This window comes from Phacochoerus africanus, chromosome 3 (genome assembly GCF_016906955.1).
Source record: "Phacochoerus africanus isolate WHEZ1 chromosome 3, ROS_Pafr_v1, whole genome shotgun sequence".
NCBI classification, from domain to species: domain Eukaryota; kingdom Metazoa; phylum Chordata; class Mammalia; order Artiodactyla; family Suidae; genus Phacochoerus; species Phacochoerus africanus.
Genome location: NC_062546.1, coordinates 49,278,068 through 49,297,838, shown reverse-complemented (window position 1 = coordinate 49,297,838; position 19,771 = coordinate 49,278,068). Strand labels below are relative to the sequence as shown.

The 19,771-nt window shown below is 45.6% G+C and overlaps 1 protein-coding gene across 3 annotated transcripts in view; it reads left to right on the top strand.

Moving 5' to 3' along the window:
• The window catches only part of CDS2 (CDP-diacylglycerol synthase 2), a 65,959-nt gene extending 46,427 nt beyond the window's left edge, over positions 1–19,532 (top strand). For all 3 annotated transcript variants that reach the window (XM_047771712.1, XM_047771713.1, XM_047771714.1), the window contains exons 3-13: positions 79–175; positions 933–1,030; positions 4,436–4,575; positions 5,942–6,000; positions 7,096–7,178; positions 10,501–10,588; positions 11,092–11,160; positions 12,300–12,452; positions 14,544–14,663; positions 15,627–15,730; positions 16,128–19,532. In XM_047771712.1, the coding sequence (XP_047627668.1) occupies positions 79–175; positions 933–1,030; positions 4,436–4,575; positions 5,942–6,000; positions 7,096–7,178; positions 10,501–10,588; positions 11,092–11,160; positions 12,300–12,452; positions 14,544–14,663; positions 15,627–15,730; positions 16,128–16,260 (1,144 nt within the window). In that variant the 3' untranslated portion in view covers positions 16,261–19,532. The remainder of the gene's footprint in view (positions 1–78; positions 176–932; positions 1,031–4,435; positions 4,576–5,941; positions 6,001–7,095; positions 7,179–10,500; positions 10,589–11,091; positions 11,161–12,299; positions 12,453–14,543; positions 14,664–15,626; positions 15,731–16,127) is intronic.
• Positions 19,533–19,771: the final 239 nt, after the last annotated feature.

Below are 19,771 nucleotides of genomic sequence, written 5' to 3'. Positions count from 1 at the left end.
AACCATCCCCTTGGGTTTGTGCTTCACTTCTTTTTGGGTTCCTAACATGATTTCTCCCTCCCCTCCCCTCTAACTTAGATGGAAGAACTGGTGGGTGAGAGGCATCCTGACTTTGGCCATGATTGCATTTTTCTTCATCATCATTTACCTGGGACCAATGGTTTTAATGATGATTGTAAGTGCTTGTTTGTATGTTGTTTTGGTTTTGCCTTCAGTTTTTTTCTACAGGGCTGGTCATTTTAAGTGCCAGGTATTGGGTTGGTTCTGGGATTCACTTGGGGTCCAGGCTCCTCAGACCACATTTGCCCTGGAATAGCTGTGATTCTCACCTTCCGGGAGCCAACTGGAGGGCCATTGGCAGGGGGCCAGTTGTGTGTGGTTAAAGACGTCTCTTCACGTGAAAATGTTATCTTATTGCTTTAGCTGTTTGATTAAACTGGGACCCTTGCTATGATTCTGTGTAACTCTTGGTTTTGTTTCTTGTTTTCCTGGGGCCTCCTTCACAGGCTTAGGACTTTTTGTTAAGAAATCCCAGTCCACAGTGCTTTTCTCTTAGTCTCCCCACTGTCATGGACAGGGTCAGATGTCGAACAGCTGACTGCTGAACGGAGCAGTTGAGACATTTCAAGTATGTATTTCTATACAGAGTCAAAAGTTGATGAGATTTAATCCTGGGAGGTTCTACAATAAAATGTTAATTGAAGTTTCAGAAGCATGTACGTCTTGTGAGAAATTGGATCTACTCCATGTGACGTAAAGGGCTTCATTGCCCTGTGGGCTGGTGCGAGGGGAGGAGGAGAGCAGAATCACTGTAGGACTGACATTCTTCCTAAACATGATGGTTTGTCTTAAAGGCCCATGACCTGCTGGTTTCTGTTTCCAAAGATCCTAAGAACTGGGTAGAAGTATTCTAATTCTTTTGTGTCCTGCAGGTGATGTGTGTTCAGATTAAGTGTTTCCATGAGATTATCACCATCGGCTACAATGTCTACCACTCCTATGACCTGCCCTGGTTCAGAACGCTCAGCTGGTAAGCTCTCAAGCCCCACAGGGACCCTTAACAGATTTGGACTGGTGTTTTGTTGTAGGTATTTATAGTCATAGTGGTAGTAAGGGGGTGATGGCCACGGACCTACACAGCACCTTTGAGATCCAAGTATTGCATAGGCCTGGCTGTGTGGCTGGCCTATGAGGAGTGGTTTGGTATCACCCAGAGTCTGGATTCTTTCTCAGAAGACACCAGACTGGCTGCATCTGTGACCGTATTTATCTTGGTATTTAGATTCCTTAGACTCTGCACAATCCACCCCTCCCCCCTTTTCTAGATCTGTGTGTGTGTATGTGTGTGTGTGTATGTACAGCCAGAGCTGTAGCTGCTGGCCTACACCACAGCCACAGCAACGCAGGATTGTTAACACACTGAGCGAGGCCAGGGGTGGAACCCATATCCTCATGGACTCTAGTTGGGTTCGTTACCACTGAGCCAGGACGGGAGCTCTGATCTGTATATTTTGGTTCTTTAGCATCCTAGCATCCCATAGGAGTTATCTGGGAGTTGTCAGTGTTGATGTTGCTATCCCTGGGACTTGGCTTCCTCATCCTTAAAACAGGTGGTTGAGGGAGTCTTTGCTGTGGCTCCATGGGTTAAGAACCTGACTTAGTGTCCATGAGGATGCAGGTTCAATCTCTGGCCTTGCCCAGTGAGTTAAGGATCCGGTGTTGCTGCAAGCTGCAGCTCTGATTCGACCCTTGGCCCAGGGATGTCCATATGCCACAGGTGTGGTTGCAAAAAGAAAAACAAACAAATAAACGGATGGTTCAAATGATTCCTACCCAGTCAGGTCAGTCCTCGGAGGCTCCTGGGGTGGTGGTGGCCAGGAGATACTGAATGCAGGGCATCTGGGCTCCAGAGGAACTCTGCTTTCTCTTCCTAGGAAAGGGCTTGACTGTCTTGAAGCAAAAACAGAAGCACAGCCTGGGGGGAACAAAAACCCTCCCCAAGAAAACAACAAAAAAATCCAGAAGGAAGGCCTGTATCACAGGGGACGACTGAGGCCCCTTTCTGATTGGAAGCTCTCTGCTGTATGGGTCACACTCTTCTGTTGGTGACACATGGGCAAAACACTCATAGTCCTGAGAAGCCTTGGGGCAAATGCAGGCCACTTTCACCCTGCTGTGCTGGGACTCGGGCATTGATTCTACCACTTAGCTAGCTGGAGAGTAGTGTTTGGGGCCCCAGCAACTGGGTCATGGCCAAGGGAGCTGACATGCCTGGACTTAGGCTGGACACATCCTTCTCAGAGATGCTTCCTCATCACACAGCCATACAAGCTGTCTTGCAGTCTTCACCAGGCCTTTGGGGGTTAAGATGTAGGTCTCTCTGTGGCTCTTCTATAGCTGGAAAGCAGTATTTTGAATTTTGTTAATATACTTAGGATGTCTGATACCTGACTGTGGTAATGTTTTTCATGTAACAGAAGATAAACCCAGCATGGGAGTTCTTGAACTTCCACAATTTACTTTTTTTTTGTTGTCTTTTTGCCTTTTCTAGGGCCGTTCCTGCGGCATATGGAAGTTCCCAGGCTAGGGGTCCAATGCGAGAGCCACAGCAACACGGGATCCGAGCCGTGCCTGCGACCTACACCACAGCTCACGGCAATGCCAGATCCCTAACCTACTGAGCAAGGCCAGGGATTGAACCCGCATCCTCATGGTTCCTAGTCAGATTCGTTAACTGCTGAGCCACAACCGGAACTCCGAACTTCCATAATTTAAAGAAAAAAAAAGGGAGATAAAAGCTCTCTGTCCTCTTTTCTGTCTAGATCCTTGTTGCGTGTTTTGAGTGTTTGTGTGTGTGTGTGTGTGTGTGTGTGTGTGTGTGTGTTTTGTCTTTTTAAGGGCACACCTGAGGCGTATGGAAGTTCCTAGGCTAGGGATCAAATCAGAGCTGCAGCTGCTGGTCTATGCAACAGCCATAGCAATGCCAGATCCAAGGCACATCTGTGACCTACATCACAGCTGATGGCAATGCCGGATCCTTAACCCACTGAGCGGGGCCAGGGAATGAACTGGCATCCTCGTGGATACTAGTTGGATTTGTTACCGCTAAGCTACAATGGGAACTCCTCATTGAGTGTTTAGAGTGGGGCCACTTGTCCCCATATGTGGACACAGCAGTGTGGCTGCAAGGTACGCGAGACATGGCTGCTCCTCCCTAAAGCTTCAATTGAGGAGAAAGTTCATAAAACATGAAGAGTTATTGCTAGTGGAAGATTCTGTGTCAGAGGCAGGCATCAGAGAAGGAGACAGTCTGAGATGAAGCCCAATTCATTGTTTAGTGAAAAGAGCAAATACTTTGTACTGTAGAAATAAATGCAAAGGCAGCAGACATCATGTTAGGTTGTGCAAGTTTATATGAAGAAAATGGTTTTTGAGCAACGAGTGAAAAACTGGGTAAGAAGATGTTGCAGGCAGGGAGAAGGGAGCTGCACAGATAGGCTGCAAAGCCAGAGAGATTTTGATGAGTGTGCAGGGTTCCTGTCAGGAAGCATATGGAAGTAAGGCTGGGGAGGCAGGATAAGGTGTTCCAGGGGTTGTCTTATGGTTTGAGTGTCCAGTTAGGCCTAGGAAACAAAGAGGCAGAATCTGAGTCCCAAGTTTGTGATAAATGGAGAGTAAATGAAAACCATGCATTTCTTTTTTTTTCTCTCTCTCTTTCTTTCTTTTTTTGCTTTTTTTTTTTTTTTTTGTCTTTTTGCCATTTCTTGGGCCGCTCCTGTGGCATATGGGAGGTTCCCAGGCTAGGGGTCGAATCGGAGCTGTAGCCACCGGCCTACGCCATAGCCACAGCAACTCGGGATCCGAGCCGCGTCTGCAACCTACACCACAGCTCACGGCAACGCCGGATCGTTAACCCACTGAGCAAGGGCAGGGATCGAACCCGCAACTTCATGGTTCCCAGTCGGATTCGTTAATCACTGCGCCACGACAGGATCTCTTTTTTTGCTTTTTAGGGTCACACATGTGGCACATGGAAGTTCCCAGGCTAAGGGTCGAATCAGAGCTTTAGATGCTGGCCTATACCACAGCCACGGCAATTTGGGATCTGAGCTGCGTCTGCAACCTACACCACAGCTCACAGCAACTCCAGATTCTTAACCCACTGAGCAAGGCCAGGGATTGAACCCACAACCTCATGGATACTAGTTGAGTTTGTTACTGCTGAGCCACAATGGAACTCCCAAGCCACACATTGCTAGATAAACGTCTCACCTTCAGTGTCACCAGGGAATAGGGGACTGTGGTCTGCTTGCCCCTCTCTGCGAGCTGCCCCAGGGATCTCAGGGTCGGGTGGTCTGCTCCTCTGGTGCCCAGGGCTTTTTGCCGGTCTCACTCTAAAGGAGGGGCCCTTGCAGTGACCAGTCTTCTTTTACAGGTACTTTCTACTGTGTGTAAATTATTTCTTCTATGGTGAAACAGTGACAGATTACTTCTTCACCCTAGTCCAGAGAGAGGAGCCTTTGCGGATTCTCAGTAAATACCACCGATTCATCTCCTTTACCCTTTATCTAACAGGTATGCATTAAGCGGCTCACCACTTCTTGTCCCTGTCTTGTTTTTGCAAGTCTGCTGAATTGAAGTTGGGGCACTTCTTGATTGGTTTAAGGTTTTGATGACATGAACTCTGACCACGCAGGGGAGCAGAGAGAGCCGAGGGCTTTGCCTTCCACGAGCCATAGCAATTCTTTACTAAGAGAAATGAAATAAGGGGCTCATGTAGTTGTAGGGCTGGAGTTTGCTGACCTTCCTTGCTGTCAGAGATTCTGATCGAAATAAAAACCATCCAGGAACTCGGGCATAAAAAGAGGCTTTGCAGTTTAGTGGAAATTTTACTGATTTGGGCTAAAAAGACCTGTGACTTCAGAGGAGCTAGGAGCTTACTCTTTGAGTCTCAGTTAGCTCTCCTGTAATGTAGAGCTAAAACAGCAGAGTTACTGTGAGGATTTGATCTTGACAAACAGTGTAAGTGCTCTGTCAATCTAAAACTCAAGACTGTGCAAGAGGTCTAATAATGTGAGTGTTCTTCATGGTTGCCCGCAAAGCCCTTTTGAGGCATATGAGAAATTTATTCTGACCTAAATTTCAGCCTGACCTATTTTTCATCAGCTTGCTAGCAACCCTTGGCTCTGTGAATGGCACCTGGCTATTAAAATAGGCTGCAGGGTTGGGGATAGTCAGAGAGCCTGCCTCAGAGCTTAGGAGCAGCCCCACATAGGGAGGCCAGGGTCTCCAACAGGAATGTGCTCTTCTTTTGAGGGACACTTAGGGGTAAACGTCTCTTTTCTACCCGGGATTTTGGTCATATGGCCCAGTGGGAGAGAGATGCAAGGATGGCCTTGGCCCCATACCAGGTAGGTCCCTCTACCAGACCTCTGTGTTTGAGGACAGAGGTCAGCAAACTTTTTCTTAAAGGTCCAGATAATAAATATTATAGGTTTTTTTTTGCGGGGGGGGGGGGCGGTGGTCAGAGGGTCTCTGTTGCAGCACCTCAGTTCTGCTGCAAAGAAGCAGCCCTAGACAATATGTACACAAATAGGTGTGGCTGTGTTCCAATAAAATTTGTTCATAAAAACAGACAGCTGGCCTGACCATTGTTTGCCCCTACTCTAAGATCAAATGCATTTCTATTTGGTGAACTGTGTCCTAAGTTCTGTGTAGTCTTCAAGATTTTAAAATACTGCCTTCCTCTGATTGTCTCGAAGGAGTCATTCTTTCCTTTGACTGCTTATCTGAATAACTGGTTTTATTCCCTGGGGCTGTGGATTTGTGCCCTGGTTAACTGCTGCCAGGAAATTAGCAAAGGACTGCTTAACACAACTAAAGACTAGGACAAAGATAAATGTGGAATGTGATTTATTTTTGCTCTTTGTCCTCAATCTAGGATTCTGCATGTTTGTGCTGAGTCTGGTCAAGAAGCATTATCGACTGCAATTTTACATGGTAAGGGAAATCTGTGTGTCATTGTCACAATTCCTGGCATATATGAAATTATGTAGAAATTCCACAGGCCCCTTATCCTTTCTGTGATAAATCAGCCCTGGAATGTAGTCTGTTCTTATGCATCTAGAACCTAGAGGATGAAGGAGGCATCCTCACTGAGCCAATCACTGTTACATCATTTACACCCTAAGCAGTCTCTCTACTGGACCTCAGGGTGGCCTCCAGGTAAGACTCAAGGTGAAGCTTCAGACATTGCCCACAGATATCCTACCTGCTATGTACTCCCTCAACTTGAGAACATACCCTCTATGAGTGTCCCAAGCAAAAGCAAAAAACAAAAAACTTACTAAGAAAACACCTGGGCTTTTGGAGCATAGAAGGACCAACTAGTGAGCCATGTGGGCTCTGCTTTTGATGGGACCTGTAGCTAGGAAACATGGTCAATCCTAGAGGCCTGTTCTATACCTTTTCTTTTTTTTTTTTTTTAACTCAATAAATTTTATTATATTTATAATTGAACAATGATCATCATAACCCAGTTTTATAGCATTTCCATCTGAAACCCCCAGCACATCCCCCCCACCCCCAATCTATCTCCTTTGGTAACCATAAGTTTTTCAAAGTCTGTGAGTTAGTATCTATTCTACAAAGAAGTTCATTATATCCTTTTTTAAGTTTCCACATATAAGTGAGAACATATGACATTCGTGTCTGTCTAACTTCGCTTAGCATGCTAATTTCTAGGTCCGTCTGTGTTGCTGTAATGCCATTATTTCGTTCCTTTTTATGGATGAGTAGTAGTCCATTGCGTATATGTACCATATCTTCTTTTTCCACTCCTCTGTCCATAGGCATTTAGGTTGCTTCCATGTCTTGGCTATTGTGTATAGTGCTGCAATGAACATTGGGGTGTATGTAACTTTTCGAGTCATGGTTTACTCTGGATAGATGCCCAGGAGTAGGTATACCTTTTCACTTCCAGTAAGATAGGTACGGAAACAAGTCTCTCTCCTATCTGTTTCTCAGCAATTTCCTATTTGGTATTAACTGTTCCAGGGTAAACTGATACACTTTATTCCTCATCTTCTTTTGCAGTTTGGCTGGACCCATGTAACATTACTGATTGTTGTAACCCAGTCACATCTCGTTATCCACAACCTGTTTGAAGGCATGATCTGGTGAGTGATGTCAGTGAGGGGCGGTCTTCCTTTTATTTTGCGGGTGTTCTTTTGAATAGGTGGGCTGAGAAATCCTGATTACTGTCTAAGCCAGCGGCTCTCACCTGAGCTACATCGGCATGCCCCACAGGCCTGGTTACTGCACAGATTGCTGACCCCCCACTCCTGAGTTTCTGCTTCTGTAGATGTCAGGTGGGGCCTGATAACTTGAGTTTCTAGTACTTTCCCAATTGATGCTTATGCTGCTGGTGAGGACCTACACTTTGAGAACTACCATTATAGACTAAGGTATATAGGGATATTTAAAGAATCAAAGACAGTGCAACTGTACGGCAACAAATTTGAAAATCTAGAAGGAAAAGAATCATGATTTCCTGGCAAGAGGTCAGTGACTAAAAGTCATAAAGAAGAAAACTTGACTAGATCAAAAACAGAAAGAACTTTGAAAATTGCATAAGGATCCACACCTGGAAAAAATGACCAGTGACATCAGTTGAGTTTTCTCTAAAACTGTTAAAGCTAATAAAAGCATAGGGAAGGAGAAAGAGGAATGATAAACTGAATTTTTTAATTTTTGTCTTTTTGCCTTTTCTAGGGCCGCTCCTGCGGCACATGGAGGTTCCCAGGCTAGGGGTTGAATTGGAGCTGTAGCCACCGGCCTACGCCAGAGCCACAGCAACCCAGCATCCGAGCGGCGCCTGCAACCTACACCACAGCTCACGGCAACGCCAGATCCTAGACTTGCTGAGCAAGGCCAGGGATCGAACCTGCAACCTCATGGTTCCTAGTAAGATTCGTTAACCACTGCGCCACGATGGGAACTCCAATTTTTTTTTTTTTTTTGCCTTTTTAGGGCCACAGGTATGACATATGGAAGTTCCCAGGCTAGGGTTTGAATTGGAGCTGTGGCCACAGGCCTATGCCATAACCACCATAGCAACGCAGGATCCAAACCCATCTGCGACCTACATCATAGCTCACAACTATGCCAGATTCTTAACCCACTGAGTGAGGCCAGGGATCAAACCTGCATCCTCATGGATACTAGTTGGGTTTGTTACCATTGAACCACAACGGGAACTCCCATAGATAAATCATTCTAAATACGTTATTTAGAATAGCAAGTTGTCAAAAGAATGATGGCAATGTGTCAAAAGATATAGTTAGTAGATTTTATTCCAGAAATGCCATGGTTTCAGCAGGAAATCTATCACCATTGATAGAAGTCAGTGGGCTGACAAAGAAGCTGTGATTTTTAGTGAAGCGGTGAAGGTATCTCCTAGCATATATGAAGTACTAAAGTATTGGGTAAGATAATAGATTGTGCCTCTTTTTCCAGATCTTGGAATGAAGATAAGGTAATGGCCACTGCCTGAGGAATAAATTAATTAAAAACATGTAAAATAGTTAGAACAGAGATTAGCTATCCAAATGTTAGCCTTGGGCATTGTTATGTTTAAACAGTGCTGATGGCCCAGGCAGGCACACTCTCCCGCTCTTTCAGAGTTCTTGTTAGGTAATTTTTTTTTTCCTTTGGTCTTTTTAGGGCCTCACCCATGGCATATGGAAGATCCCAGGCTAGGGGTTGAATTAGAGCTGTAGCTGCTGCCCTACACCACAGCCACAGCCTCTGGGGACCTAAGACACCTCTGCGGCCTTTACCACAGCAATGCTGGATCCTTAACCCACTGAGTGAGGCCAGGGATCGAACCTGCGTCCTCATGGATGCTAGTCAGTTTTGTTACTATTGCACACCGCAGGAACTCCCTCTTGTTAGGTAATTCTAAACAGGGGCTCAGGCTAAGTCCTTGTCTTTAGGGCCAGATACACCACTTGGTTCTAGAGGGAATCTGATCCAAGCCTCTGGTTACTGGTTTTCTTTTTCTTTTTTTTTTTGGCTTTTTTTTTTGTTGTTGTTGTTATTGTTGCTATTTCTTGGGCCGCTCCCGCGGCATATGGAGGGTCCCAGGCTAGGGGTTGAATTGGAGCTGTAGCCGCAGGCCTATGCCAGAGCCACAGCAACTCGGGATCCGAGCCGCGTCTGCAACCTACACCACAGCTCACGGCAACGCCGGATCGTTAACCCGCTGAGCAAGGACAGGGACCGAACCCGCAACCTCATGGTTCCTAGTCGGGTTCATTAACCACTGCGCCACGACGGGAACTCCTGGTTACTGGTTTTCAAACTCAACCTATAAGAGTTAACTATAGCTGTAGAGCAAAGAATATGTGCTAGAAGCCTCAACAAAGTAAATGAGGTGGTTGGGTGGATATAGGCAGATACTCTAAACCTCTCTCTTAACAAACAGGAAGTCAGAAAGTATTGCCTAGAGTCTAAGGGCTACTCTAATATAAAAAAATCGAGATTTTTGTATATTATGTTAAACTGTAATAGAGACTTAAAAAAAAAAGTGTCAGAGAGTGGAGAGTGAAGAAAGGAGACCTGTGGAAACTGTCCCCTTTTTCTTGATGGGGATGACCAGACCACCAGCAGAAGGAGGCAGAGAAGAAATCTGGCTGTATGTACTTAGGTGCTATGGTCTTGCCCTCACTGTCGTCCTGGAGAAATGCAGGGCTTACTAGAGCCTAGTAATAAACAGTTTAAAAAAAGTGTGGTAGGAGTTCCTGTCGTGGCACAGTGGTTAACAAATCCGACTAGGAACCATGAGGTTGTGGGTTCGTTCCCTGGCCTTGCTCAGTGGGTTCCGGATCTGGCGTTGCTGTGAGCTGTGGTGTGGGTCACAGACGTGGCTTGGATCCCGTGTTGCTGTGGCTCTGGCGTAGGCCTGTGGCTACAGCTCCGATTCGACCCCTAGCCTGGGAACCTCCATATGCCACAGGAGCAGCTCAAGAAAAAAGAAGACAAAGAAAAAAAGTGTGGTAAATTATGAAATAGAGAGATGTATTTCTTAGAACATGGAGGTAACTACTAGAAGAAGAAAAGTCAGAAGCGAGTAAAAGTGGTTACATTGGAGAATAGAGATAGGAGTGGGGCAAACAGCCCTATCAAGGAACGTTTTATTTTTTCTTTCTTTTACAGTTTAAAATTTTATATTACTTTATAATGAAAAAAGAACAAATGACACTTTATAGAATACCACCTCCATTTATTCAGTAAGTCATTTAGTATACATTTGAAGGCACTATGTGCCGGGTACTAGTTATGGCTCATGTAATATTTTATTTCTTTTAAACTTACTTCTGCATGGGCAATAAGTGCCTTATGCATTATTTTGGTCCTGAAATTTATGAATGGCACTGTCTGGTGGACTCCTGAGGTATTATCATCTTGGTAGTGTTGATTCTTTGGTTTATTTCGTAGGTTCATCGTCCCCATCTCTTGTGTGATCTGTAATGACATCATGGCCTATATGTTTGGCTTCTTTTTTGGTCGGACCCCACTCATCAAGGTAAATGGATCCACCTTATATGGACCATCACTGTGAGGGAAGGGTGGTGCCTTTACATGAGTAGATCAGCTTGGGAGGCAGAGACGAGATGTAGGTGGTGTGTACATCTTCACATCATCCTGGAGAAACACCAGTAATAAATTCAATTCAAGCAGAAAGCCACAGGAAGACATGATAACCAATCATAGGAAAAACAAAAGAGCTAATAGAGAAATTGTTTTTATAGACTGTGTAGTCACACTTTTGAGGCTTTGATCTGACTATGAGTGGTGTCATTTATTTAGTATACTCTTTTATAATATAATTATTTGATTGATTGAAACAGAATGAAAACAAAGTGCTCTCAGGCAGGGAACAGGGAAACCAATCATGGGCATATTTTAGAAGGCGAAGCAGTTAGTTGAATGAGATTTTTAAAAGGAGAAAGATTTTTTAGCAATCATTATTCCCAAAGCCAGAGTTATAAAAACACCTTTTGTTAAGAACTTGCTCTTTGTCCACAGCTGTCCCCGAAGAAGACCTGGGAAGGCTTCATTGGGGGTTGCTTTGCTACTGTGGTCTTTGGCCTTCTGGTAGGTGGTGGCTCCCGGCTGGGTGGGAGATGGGCGGAGGCCTCCCACCCACCTTCAAAGCCCACCCAGGGCTAGAGAGCGGGTTTTCCCAAGGCCAAGGACTCTGTCCTGCTGAATGGTAACCTGCCCTGTAGTGAGGCATGAACACAGCATGGGCAGTGCCAGCTGTCCTTTATCTGCCAGTTTTAAGCAGGGTCTGGGCAGTAGAGGGGCAGGGGTCAGGCACACCTTGTATTCCTCTCATCCTGAGGCCTGGTGACACGCAGGAAGTGGCATTCTTTTTTTTTTTTTTTTTTATGGTTGCATCTGCAGCATATGGAAGTTCCCAGGCTAGGGGTCACATTGAATCTGTAGCTGCCGGCCACAGTTACAGCCACAGCAATGCAGGATCCAAGCCGTGTCTGTGACCTACACCACAGCTCACAGCAATGCTGGATCCTTAATCCACTGAGTGGGGCTAGGGATCAAACCTGCATCCTCACGGATACTAGTGGGTTCATTACCACTGAGCCACAACAGGAACTCCAGGAGGTGGCATTCTTGTCCATGCATTGAAATTTTACCTGAGAGTAAGGTGAGGCTGGAATGTCTTTCCAACTCAGATTGATTTTCCTGCAAGTGCGCCTTGCCTGGAGGTGCGGGATCTTCCAGCCTTTCTGGAGCTCTGTTCCCTGCTTCTGACCCTCAGGTCAGGCTCTACCTTTTTCAGAATTGACCAGCTGCCTCAGTGCTGACTCCCATACTTACTGCTCTGCAGTCTTCTTCCCTCCTGGTGTCTCTCTCTCACTATGCCCCCCCTGCCCCACCCCTGCCATTTTGAATGAAGAGATCCTGAGAAAAATGGACTCCAAATGGGGTGAAACTTCTGTGGTTCTTTGCCCAAATTCCTTCAGATCTTGACTAGATTTATTCAAGACCTGGTTGGTTGAGCACATGTGGGAGCCTCAGTGGGCTGTGAGCCTCTTTTTCAATTTTTTCTTCCAAATTCAGCTAAAATCCACCTGTGGTAAAACATGGACATCTGATTTAGTGCAAAGCTTGTAGTTTGTGCACGGCGAGGGGCCTGGCCAGCTGGGTGTCTGCTGCCCAGGCAGGATGGCTGGAACTTGGCTCCTCTGTCTATCTGTTCTCATCCGCAGCTGTCCTACGTGATGTCCGGGTACAGATGCTTTGTCTGCCCCGTGGAGTACAACAATGATACCAACAGCTTCACCGTGGACTGTGAGCCCTCGGACCTGTTTCGCCTGCAGGAGTACAACATTCCTGGGGTCATCCAGTCGCTCATTGGCTGGGTATGTGCTGCTCACATGGGGCAAATGATCCGCAGTTGGGAGTGGCTACAAAGAGAGAGCCCTCTCTCCACCACTGCCTTCCCTCACAAAGTCTAGCTTCTTGGAGCTCCCGCTGTGGCGCAACAGGGTTGATGGTGTCTCTGGAGCGCTGGGATGCAGGTTTGATCCCCAGCCTGGCAAAGTAGCTTAAGGATCCGGCCTTGCCTGCAGCATAGGTCACAGTTGCCACTGGAATCTGATCCCTGCCTGGGGAATTCCATATGCCCCGGGGTGGCCAAAAGGGAAAACAAAAACAAACCAGCTTCTTCCCTCCCCAAAGCCCAGGATGGCACTCATTCAAGTCAGTTCAGGGGGAGGACAGGAGGAAGCGTTCGCTCCCCCTTGAGGTCCTTGAGACCAGGGATCTGAAGTGTGCTTCTGGATCCTTGGGGCATCCTGCAACCCTCAAGGGGCCTATGAGAGCACGGTGATTTTCTTCATAATGTATTGACATCATCTGCCTTTTTCACTTTGTCAGCATTGTGTGATGGTGCACAAGCAGTTGTGCGTACACCTGCTGGCATGAGTGAAGGGGTGGCACCAAACTGGCCTGTCCCTAGAGTCATCATGCCATACACTAGCAGGAAAACCAAGCCAGCTCATCCTAAGACTGTCTTCAATGAGACAGTTAAATTATTAGTTTTATTAAATCTTGACCCTTGAAAACACACTTTGTAATGCTCTGTGTACCCAAATGGAAAGTGTACATAAAAGGCTTCTGCTAAATCCTGAAGGACAGTGCTTACTTACAGGAAGAGTGTGCGCACTGGTTTTGAGCTATGAGCTGAACTCACTTTTTTTTTTTTGTCGTTTTGCCTTTTCCAGGGCTGCTCCCGAGGCATATGGAGGTTCCCAGGCTAGGGGTGGAGTCGGAGCTGTAGCCACTGGCTTACACCACAGCCACAGCAATGCCTTATCCTTAACCCACTGAGCAAGGCCAGGGAACGAACCTGGTTCCTAGTCAGATTTGTTAACCACTGTGCCACGATGGGAACTCCTGAACTCACTTTTTAATGGGGATATAATTTTACTTGAAAAGAGCCAACACACTATAGTCTTTCAGATTTGTGGTTTTGGCAGACATTTTTCTTGAAGAGGAATGAAACGAGTCTGTCACATAAAAAACAACTGACAGTAATTGTTACCAGTGATAGAATTTGGCTTTCAAGTAAAAATTAGAATTTTAGAAAGTGTGTACCTGCCACTGTGAGTTTGACAGCTTCTTAATACTTAAAGGCGTTCCTGATGAGCTCTGCAGTGATTTTTTTTTTTTTGTGGTTTTTATTTCTTTTTTTTTCTGCAGTGATTTTAACATAAGTCGTTTTGACATTGTATGGAGAAATGTGTCTATGTTTGGAAGATTTACATAACTCAGTGAGCCAGTATTTTTGAAATGGTCAGTGCATGGTATCACATAGTCATGCAGGGGTAAAAGATCCATTCAAAGTGCAAGATAGACCAATGGCTTTTAATGTAAGAGTACAGAACAGTCCTTGATAGGATTTCAGGTTCCACATTGTACCAAGTTTTTAGAAATCTACCACTAGTCAAGTTCTGGTGTATCAAAGAATACCTATAATTATCTGAAAAGATAGTATGTAAAATACTCTTCCTTTTTTTTTAACCATATATCCCTGTAAGGGGATTTTCTTCATACACTTCAACTAAAACATCATATTTTAGTAGATGAATACATAGTATCTTAATGTTTTCTATTAAGCCAGATATTAGAGATTTACCAAGAACAAACAAAAATCCCCAAACCAGTCTTCTTACTAATTTTTTTTGGGGGGGAGGGGAAATAGAGTTTCATTAAGTTGGTTTTTTTTGTTTTTTTGTTTTTTCCTGCCGCATGTGGAAGTTACTGGGCCAAGGATCAAACTCGTGCCACAGCAGTGACCTGAGCCATAGCAGTGACAATGCCAGATCCTTAACCACTAAGCCACCAAGAAACTCCAGAGTGTTTTGTTTTGTTTTTTTTTTTTTTAATGTTAACAGGAAATAAGCCTGGGCTTGCAGGCATCTTGACTGACCTCACTTATTCTTTTTCAGAAAACAGTCCGGATGTACCCCTTCCAGATTCACAGCATTGCCCTCTCCACTTTTGCCTCACTCATCGGGCCCTTTGGAGGGTTCTTCGCTAGTGGATTCAAGCGAGCCTTTAAAATCAAAGTAGGAAAACCCTTTTCTCTGTTCCTCTCATTGTTTCCCAGCCAGACCCCTTTTTACCGACTTCTGCCTTCCCACCCCATCAACCATTACCCCCTTCAAAATACCAGGCTATGAACCCTGATTTCCATGTGTGCGCTTCTTTACCCCTGCATGGAACTTAGGTAGATTAAAGGGGGAATACAGTGTTTCTAAGAAAATTCAGTAGTTGGATTTTCAGTTTATTGGTTCATATATCTTGTATGTTTCTTTTTAAACATTTTTTTAATGTTTTTTATTTTTTCCATTGTCATTGGTTTACAGTGTTCTGTCAGTTTTCTACTGTACAGCAAAGTGACCCAGTCACACAGACATATATACATTCTTTTCCTCACATTATCTTCCATCATAAGTAACTAGACATAGTTCCCAGAGATATACAGCAGGATCTCATTTCTTATCCATTTCAAAGGCAATAGTTTGTATCTTTTAACCCCAGATTCCCAGTCCACCCCTCTTCTCCCCCCCCCCCTTGGCAACCACAAGTCTGTTCTCCAAGTTCGTGAGTTTCTTTTCTGTGGAAAGGTTTATTTGTGCCATATATTAGATTCCAGATATAAGTGATATCATATGCTATTTGTCTTTCTCTTTCTGACTTAACTTCACTTAGTACAAGAATCTCTAGTTCTATCCATGTTGCTGCCAATGCCATTCTTCTTTTTTATGGCTGAGTAGTATTCATTGTGTATATATACCGCATCTTAATCTATTCACCTGTCAGTGGACAGTTTCTTGTAGGTTTCTTAAAAAGAAACACTATGTAATTTAATAAGATCGTATACCATTATAGCTTTAACCACTTAATACTATTCATTTTCTGTTGCCCTCAGCTACTCAGGCCAGTATCTGGGAACTGAGGTGGGACCATGGGCCAGGCTTTGATCTTGGCCGAGGCCAGGCTCACCAGTCCTTCCCTTCTTCTAACAGGACTTTGCCAATACCATTCCTGGACACGGAGGCATCATGGATCGCTTTGACTGCCAGTATCTGATGGCCACCTTTGTCAATGTATATATCGCCAGTTTTATCAGGTACAGTACCTTTCCACCTGAACCAAATTAGTGGATTTTTAAGTGTGGTAAAATTCTAGAATTCTAGCTCCTCAGTTTGAGTGAAAAGCATCCTAAATATGAGTGCAGTTTTCAGGTGCTGATTGTATTTTATTTTTAATTTAATTTAACTTAACTGAAGTTTAATTTTGGCTGTACCTGTGGCATGTGGAAGTTCCCAAACCAGGGATCTAACCCTTGCCACAGCAGTGATCCAGGCTGCTGCAGGGAACTCCTTAAGGTGCTATTTTTTATGGATTCGCTCAGACCTCTAACCCTCCATTAGTAGAGAACCCAGAGGGGGAACAGCGACTTGCATAATCAGGCCCTCAGAATTGCTGGGCCTCACTCAGTGCTGTTTCTTCACATCTTCCTCCAGGGGCCCGAACCCAAGCAAGCTGGTTCAGCAGTTCCTGACCTTGCGGCCCGATCAGCAGCTCCACATCTTCAACACACTCAGGTCTCACCTGATGGACAAGGGGATGCTGACAGCTGCCACGGAGGATGAGTAGGGCCACCCAGGGCTGGGAGAGCAGGGACAGGACTGAGGGCAGGGCTCCAAAGCAGGTCCCACTGGTATAACTCAGATGAAGACAAGGCTTCAACTCACTGACTTTTTTTTTTAAATAGTGTTTTTTATTTGTGGATTTAAAAAAAAAATCTGTATACAGTCTATGTGCTTACAGTGTGGGTTGTGAGTAAACTACAACTTTGGGATTGGAAAGAAGTCATTGGGGTAAAACCATTTGGGTTTTTTTAACCAGGAGTTTATAGCAACCTGGAAGACAGTGTTGCCCAGCTCTGGTGAGCCTGCCTGGTGCTCCAGCTCCCAAGTTGAAGTTTCCATTTCTGGGCTTGATCAGAGTGGAGGTTTGTCCAGTTTGGCCCCCTGCTCCCTCTTGCCCCCCAGCTGTCTTCATAGCTGAGCCCCAGCAGGGAAGAGGTGCACGGCTTGGATGTCTTTATTACCGGAAGCGCTTTCCCTGGGCTTCTGGATAATCCCCCCCCCCTCCCCGCCCCTCCTGGAGCTTCAGGAGGTTTGCCTTCTGTAGGCTAGAGGAGTGAAAGCTTATTAATCAGATGAGTTCTGTCCATGAAATCCTGTGGTGTGTGAGCGCTGCTTTATGACATGGGTTCACCTTAATTCATCACGGACTGAAAGAAGGTTTCAATTTTTATTTTTTTCAGAAAGCATGAAAAATAGTAATAGTCTGGGGAGAAAGCCACACTGTACTATTGCAAGTATATGCAGTAGAATGTACTGTACCTGGGCCCTTTCCCACAGGTTTTCGGTTCAGATGGCTCCTGGAGGGCAGTCTGGCTAACTGGGTCTTTTCAGGGATGATGCTGTTCACATTTGTGCTGTAGACTCGTTGCTGCCAAATCCTTTCTGGGGGCCTCCCCGTTAGGCAGGGAACAGGGGGCTCCTCGTTCACTCACCCACACCCTTGGCCTGGCTTGACCATCCATGTAGCTGCTGTGTTGTATTTATATGACTCTTGAGGCAAGTGTGGATCTGTGTGTGTGTGTGTTTTAAAAATCACTTATTTCTTAGTGATTTCAATTGTACCATGACTTCCTCACTGAAGCCACAAAGCCCTGCTTACGACTCTGGGTCTCCCAACCGGATGAGAGGTTTTGAATCTTCTGAGGAGCTGATGTATACTTGTTATGTAATGTGATCAGTTTCAATGTCATTTGTATGTTACAGGGGGACCTTCTTTCTTTTAAACTGTGATTTATTTATTTTTTTTCCTTTGAGTTAGAGAAGCGAGGTGGAATGTTGGAGTATCTGTTCTTTGTCAGGACAATGAGCCAGAGAGTAGAGGAGGGCATGCTTCGTGCCCAAACATGTTCCCTTATTCTGTGTCACGGTGGTCCTCGTTGCCAAATGGCAGTGTCACAGCTTCCTCCACAGCACTGTGGTCTGGTGCTGCTCTGCTTTGTTGGCCAGCCCCACTGCCTCCTTGGAAGCACACAGTCGGCCCAGATCCCTAGAGTGTACAGCACAGCCAGACCCCTCTTGACTGTCAGCTCACAGTTGTGACCTTCCATGTGTGGCTGCTTCTTTCTTCTGCACTTTTATTTCTATTGTAGTTCATGGCGTCTCTTTTCCAGCCCAAAGCCCCCTTGTGTGTTTTTACTTGGGGTTTGACCCTGGTTGTGTGACTGGGCAGGACGTGTCACCCCGTGGGTTCTCTTTTCTGAGCTGTCTTCTAATCCCAGTGTTCTGTGGTTCTGGCTGAGTGAGCACATGTACCAGAGGCTGCTGTGGGTGTTGGGCTGTGTCCCTGGCGTTGAAAAATCAAGTGCTTTCAGGCCTTTTCTAAATGCTTGTCCTCGGCAATCAGTCATAAACCGTGCAGATGATTAGTAACAAATCTAGTTTTCTGATTGAAGAATGAACCTGGTTCCTCAAGTCAGAGATAGAATGGCACCTCTCCTGTTGCCCCACTCTGGGCAGATGAGGGGGTCCTGGGGAGCAAGTTGTCTCGGCTGGGACGTAGCAGCAGAGAGTCACCTTGAATAGTCTGCCTGGGGGTTCAGGGAGCCTGGCACATTCCAGTGGACATGGCGGCTGAGGGGGGCAGTGGAGCTACCTGCAAGAAGGCCAGAGGGTCAGCTGGGGTTTTGTTTTCTTCTGACTTCCTCACATGCTTGCTGGTGAAGTAAGGGGGATTTCATAGTGGAGAAGCCAGGAGACGGATGCTCCTTGTGTCTTTGCCACACATTGTTTTTCTTACTCCCATTTATTGAAAATCTTGCACGGTACAGACAAGATTCCAGAGACTGTTGTAACACACACCTGTGCAAGTCTTGAGTGGCATAACAATTTGCTTCGAATCTTTTTTTTTTTGGCCAGAAATAAAATATGACAAGTTGTGTGTCCTCCCTTTCTGTGGATTCAGTGCCTCACTTCCATGCATGGTTCTATGTTTCCCACTTTTTTTGGTAATCATATGTATTGTGCAGTCCTGATTTAGAGGTTTTGTTTTCTTTGCCAATTTAAATCCTATACATTTTCATGGCAGCCTTCTGAGGTCCTTGGGGTGAGAGGCACCTTACAGGTGAGGAAGCCAAGGGCCAGAGGGGACAGCATCTCCCCCCCCACCCCAGGTCACCAGGTAGAGTCCAGACTTTCCCCATCTCAGGCTCTCTGCCAGCTGGGACGAGGCCACATCACCATGGCCCTGTCACCTTTGGGAAAGCGCAGCCTCCTTCCAGCAAGCTTAGGAGGCCTGACATGCGTGCCAGGTTTGGAGCTTAAGTTGCTGTTGGCTCCTGCTCGGTGACATAAGCAGCTGATGAACAAGGGTGTCACAGAACCAGGGAGCATCTGCAGGGGCTGGGCCTGGGTGCCCCCCCTGCTGAGGTCTTGCTTGTAGAACACACGAGCCTTTTCCCTTTGCAGCCACATGCTACACTCATAACTACTCTCAGCATCAAAAAAAATACATGTTTATGTTTTGCTCCTGAAAGTGAAACCCTGGAAGGCAGCCTGAGTCTTATTATGTTTATTACATTCTGCCTGTTTCATACTCTGAGCATTTTAGGAGCTGTAGTTGAACTGTATTTAAGGTGTATTTCCAGTTAGTGGTGTACAATTCTATAATGTATGTTTGAAACTAGTGTCTCTTTCAGAAGGGGCAGAATTTAACTTTTAACCTTCCGCAGGTGGACTTGGAAACCATTTTATGGTATTTATTTTTCCCCATTGGACTTTTTATCCTGTAACTTATATTATGCAAGATGATTTCAAAAATATATTTTAAGGGAGACTGAACAGACTCTTTGATTTGAGTGAGCTAGTTGCTGAGCTGGCTGGAGGCTGGTTTGAATGGATCTGTGAGTTCAGATCTTCAAACTGTTAGTGAGCTGCCAGCAGGCTTGGGAGCATCCCTGATGCCACCAGGTTTGGGGTGTGTGAGTGACAGACTCGGCCAAGAACGTCATCGCTTGAGAAACTGGACGGCAGTGGCCTTGTTGCATAAGAAGCCCTCCCGAGGTCAGTTTCCAAGGAAG